General features: G+C 31.3%; 1 protein-coding gene across 3 annotated transcripts; it reads left to right on the forward strand.

Annotated features, from left to right (window-relative positions):
• The first annotated feature begins 300 nt into the window (after positions 1-300).
• LOC107471082 (hypersensitive-induced response protein-like protein 2) lies at positions 301-3,410 on the forward strand. Of its 3 annotated transcripts, none has more exons than XM_016090530.3 (6): positions 301-458; positions 1,330-1,527; positions 2,002-2,122; positions 2,213-2,304; positions 2,432-2,528; positions 2,781-3,410. In XM_016090530.3, exons 2-6 carry the CDS (start codon positions 1,339-1,341, stop codon positions 3,146-3,148), a joined length of 867 nt encoding a protein of 288 aa, XP_015946016.1. In that variant the 5' UTR covers positions 301-458; positions 1,330-1,338; the 3' UTR covers positions 3,149-3,410. The 3 variants fall into 3 exon arrangements, with proteins under 3 accessions (XP_015946016.1, XP_015946014.1, XP_020989820.1); XM_016090528.3 differs by having other exon boundaries at positions 306-469; XM_021134161.2 differs by lacking the exon at positions 301-458 and adding an exon at positions 496-632.
• Positions 3,411-4,641: the final 1,231 nt, after the last annotated feature.

Consider the following 4,641-nt stretch of genomic DNA (forward strand, 5'->3'; position numbering starts at 1 on the left):
AATTAATTTAATAATAATTATACGAGAACAATTTTTAATACAAACAACTCAAACATAATTATTATACATTATTGTTAAATTAGTCATAAATTTATTAAAATAAAATTAAAATAAAATAAAATTTAAAAATATTTTAAAATTTTTAATAAATTTTAAAAATAAAAAATATACTTTATCCCAAAATTAATATTCAGTTCCGATAAAATTTTGACTCAAAATTGATCTGGGCCACATAGCGTGTTAACATAGTTATCTTATGTAAAATTAATAAGTAAAAAATATGAGAAATATGTATTAGAATATATCAAATGATCAAAGTTAACAACTTCACAAGATACTCGATTAACTGGATAACTCATTGGGTCTTTCCTCATTTGGCTTTGCGCTTTGTATATATGTACCACACTCCATCCTAAGGAAGATTCATAGAAATATCTTCCATCTTTTCTTCTTTCTCGGTAAACCCTAGGTTGTTGCATTTCTCTTCTGCAATTCTTCTTATTTATCTTCTTGCTTTGCTTTCTCACAAAAAATTAACCACTTTCTTGCTCAATTTTCTCTTCTAAACTCTGCTTCATCTTTGTGTGTGTGTTAAGCGTTTCAATTGTTGTTTTATTTTTTCTCTTGAACAGGTGGTGTGTTAATTTTTGTGTTTGCTTCCTGGAGTTACCTCAAAATTTGATTTGTGAGCTTTTTGGTTTCTATGATCTGAAGGATTGACTTGAAATTCACGTTTCACTGGTTCTAAAATTTAGGGTTGTTGCTTTGTTTTGCTTAGTTCTGAGGGAAAAAGAGAAAGAGGAAAAAAATTGAACAATTGTGTCTTAGTAATTTGTACTATCTAATGATGAATTTATGAAGTTTATTCTGCTGTTGTGGTTAGTCTTTTTGATTTTGAACTATCTAGAGCAGAAGAAATAGTTGGAACTATCAGCTGTAAACATTTACGGTTGTAATTGATTACTTCTGAACTCATAAAAAATAATTAGTATTAACATTTTTTTTTCTTTTTCTTTTCTGTCTCAATTCTCATGCTCTAATAAATGCTTGGAAAAAAAATGAAGATGATGCCTTTGCAGCTACTCTCTTCTTTGTTTGGAAAATCCTTTCTAAGAGGTGTTTTTTTTCTTTGCTGGAATTCATTAATTCTTTATTATACTTTTTGGTTTGCAATTCTGCTGTTCAAGACACCTTTTTTGTACATATATATGCTATGATAAAGGGTTTTGGATCTATGGCCTGTTGCTGACTATCCAAACCTGTTGGGGAAAGATGCATATTTTCATAGGTTTAATATAATTTTTGATGAGTTGTGCTATTCTGTTGCAGAACTGAAGGATGGGTCAAGCACTTGGTTGCTATCAAGTTGACCAGTCAAATGTGGCTATCAAGGAGCATTTTGGAAAATTTGATGAAATTCTGGAGCCTGGATGCCATTGCTTACCTTGGTGTCTTGGTTACCAGATAGCTGGTGCACTATCACTACGAGTGCAGCAGCTTGATGTTCGATGCGAAACGAAAACCAAGGTAGAGTGCTTCCTTTCCTCCATTTGCACTGTTTCATGGGTCTGTTATTTAATTAATTAGTAGTTCTGGTTCCCTTGTTGACATGACTTCAAATGACTTCATAAAAATTCTTTGAGAAGATTTGTTGGTTGTATTTTTAATTTTTCCATTTTCTCAACTAACTGAGAATTTTGTGAATGAGTCCTTGTTAATGCATTACTGATTATAATTGATCTAACTCATGCGCAATGAATAGTGTTTTAGTTAATTTGAGGTTGAGATGTCAAATAACTTTCTGATGCTCTTATTTGCTTCCTTGCCCTGTTCCTTACTATGTGCTACGTTTGTTTCTTTGGATTTTATGCTGCAGTAAATTTCTTTAGTTGAAGATTTGCAAAAGATATTTTGTAGTATCATTCTCAGGATTTATTTTTCATCATTTTGAATAAAATTTTATTGTATTTTGTTAGATTTTGACTGTCATTAAATTGTTAGGACAATGTATTTGTCACTGTGGTTGCGTCCGTGCAATACCGAGCTGTGGCTGACAAAGCATCTGATGCCTTCTATAGGCTTTCAAACACAAGGGGGCAGATCCAATCATATGTTTTTGATGGTAGGTGGGGTGACTTTTCTGCTTCATTCATTCATGGTTTTCTTTTGTGGATTATTTTAATTTTTACGTGGATTATGTTCATTTCTTCAGTTATTCGGGCCAGTGTGCCAAAATTAGAGTTGGATGCGGTGTTTGAACAAAAGAATGATATAGCAAAGTCTGTTGAGGAGGAGCTTGATAAGGTATTATTCTTTTCTACAGTTTCCTGATTCCTATTTGCTTTCTTAATATTGAGAATATTTCCTAAATAGATCAGTGAAGGTTGCAATTATTCCCTCATTAAAAGTTACTTCATCCATAATGTTTTAGGCCATGTCTACCTACGGATATCAGATAGTCCAGACCCTGATTGTGGATATCGAACCTGACACTAATGTTAAGAGAGCCATGAATGAGATCAATGCAGGTAACATGTTTTAATCTCTCTCTCTGTACATTTAAATATATTTATTTGCATTAGATTTGCTCACAAATGTGCTTCAATATATCTTTTTTATTTTTTATTTTTTAAAAAGACATATATGTATGATGGCTCTTCATTGGAATTTAAATTTTGTTTCTTACAGTATGTTCTTCTGGGGATATTCATGATTGTCAAATTCAATTTATCATTACAATCGGGCATATATCCTGATCCTGTGTGCTTTTTGTTCAACAGCTGCTAGACTGAGGGTGGCTGCAAATGAGAAAGCTGAAGCAGAAAAGATTCTGCAAATCAAGAAAGCTGAGGGAGAGGCAGAGTCCAAATATCTGTCGGGACTCGGTATAGCTCGCCAACGCCAGGCCATTGTGGACGGGTTGAGGGACAGCGTCCTTGCATTCTCCGAAAATGTGCCTGGAACAACTGCCAAGGATGTGATGGACATGGTACTGGTGACTCAGTACTTTGATACTATGAAGGAAATCGGTGCATCTTCAAAGTCCTCATCGGTGTTCATACCTCACGGCCCTGGTGCAGTGAGGGACATTGCTACGCAGATTCGAGACGGCCTCCTTCAGGGAAATGCCTCACAGAACTTAATTTAAAGCTTTTGCCAGGAATTGTAAAAGTGACAAGATAATGTGCATGTTAGTTTTTCTTTCTGGGTGAATACTCATTGTGAATGCTTGGTGTCTATGTTTATATTGTTTTATAAAATAGTAAGGAGTGAATAGGAGAAAGTATAGTATGCATAACATATGCCTATATTCAATTTTGAATGTATAGTTTGATGACAATCATATATCAAAATTGCTTGGCAATCGTATTATTATTATTATGAAAGGCTTCTTGCAAGAATTACTTTAACTGAAGAAGTGCTATTTTAAGTTTCTCAGTCATACAGCGCTGAATCACCCCTTTGTTGAAATTTGCAATTGAAACTTTTGTTTTTTTAATGTTAAAGGAGATTCCTGACTAAGTCAATAGGCAAGTAGACATTTATTATCTTCCCCTAGTTGATGCACTAATATTTTTTCAGTTTTTCTAATTTTGTGTTTCAGTGAGTCAATCCTTATCACCTCAACTTCTTTCTAGTGGAAACGACAATGGTGATTTAATTCATTCTTATCACACAATGTTAAGGAACGACTTGTCAATGTTATCCATAAGGAAGAATAAATATTTATAATTAGGAATCCACTTAAAAATGATAATACCATTGACTTAATGTGCAATAAGTAGCATGATTACATTGGGGCATCTAGTGTACAGATGTATTTGTAAAGATTTTTGTCTTTTATGGTTATTTGTTGATTTTAAAAGCGTATCACTAAAAGTGTTACTTAAAGAGAAAGTATTACCTTTAATCGTTAACTTGACTCTGATACCAATTTTTAAAATGTAATTTCTTTTTCAAAATTATTAACTTTTCATATTTTGCTTCGAATGAGTTTATAATTTGTATAGATTTGGTTGGTAGTACTTTATAATTCATAATCAAAAGTATTGAGCATTTCTACTATTACTAATTCTGATTTCATTTTTATAGTTTTTCAATCTTGTTTTAGTTTATAATATTCTTTTTTGCTTTGATTATTGTATATAAAATCTTTTATCTGTTTGTTTTTTTCTTTAATATAATTTTTCAAATCCTCCAAAACTTCTTTTATTTCTACACTTTCTGTTGTTTCTAAATATCTTTTTAATTTTTCAACTTCATTTTCCATTTTTTCTTTCAACAGCTTTAATTCTTTTAAATCATAATATGGTGTTCCAGGCATTTATAAATTTTTTAAGTTTAACTCCAACTTGTTTATATTTGTTCTTATTTCTATCCTTTTTATTATAAGGTCATTAATTTCGAACTGAAGATTATTTAATTCCCTTTTATACTCCTTTATTTTACTTTTTAATTTTTTCGCCCTTTTTCTTTTTATTTTGTTTTCTGGTCTTTCAATCTTTGTATACTTCATTATTTATCTTAAAATTTCTGATTCTATCATCGATTCATCATTATTTTCTAGAGATTCTATTAATTTTTCTAACTCTTCAGCTTCTCCTTTCAATTTGTCATAGATTATTTTTAGAGCTTTAAATG

The sequence above is a fragment of the Arachis duranensis genome, chromosome 10 (genome assembly GCF_000817695.3).
Source record: "Arachis duranensis cultivar V14167 chromosome 10, aradu.V14167.gnm2.J7QH, whole genome shotgun sequence".
NCBI lineage: Eukaryota > Viridiplantae > Streptophyta > Magnoliopsida > Fabales > Fabaceae > Arachis > Arachis duranensis.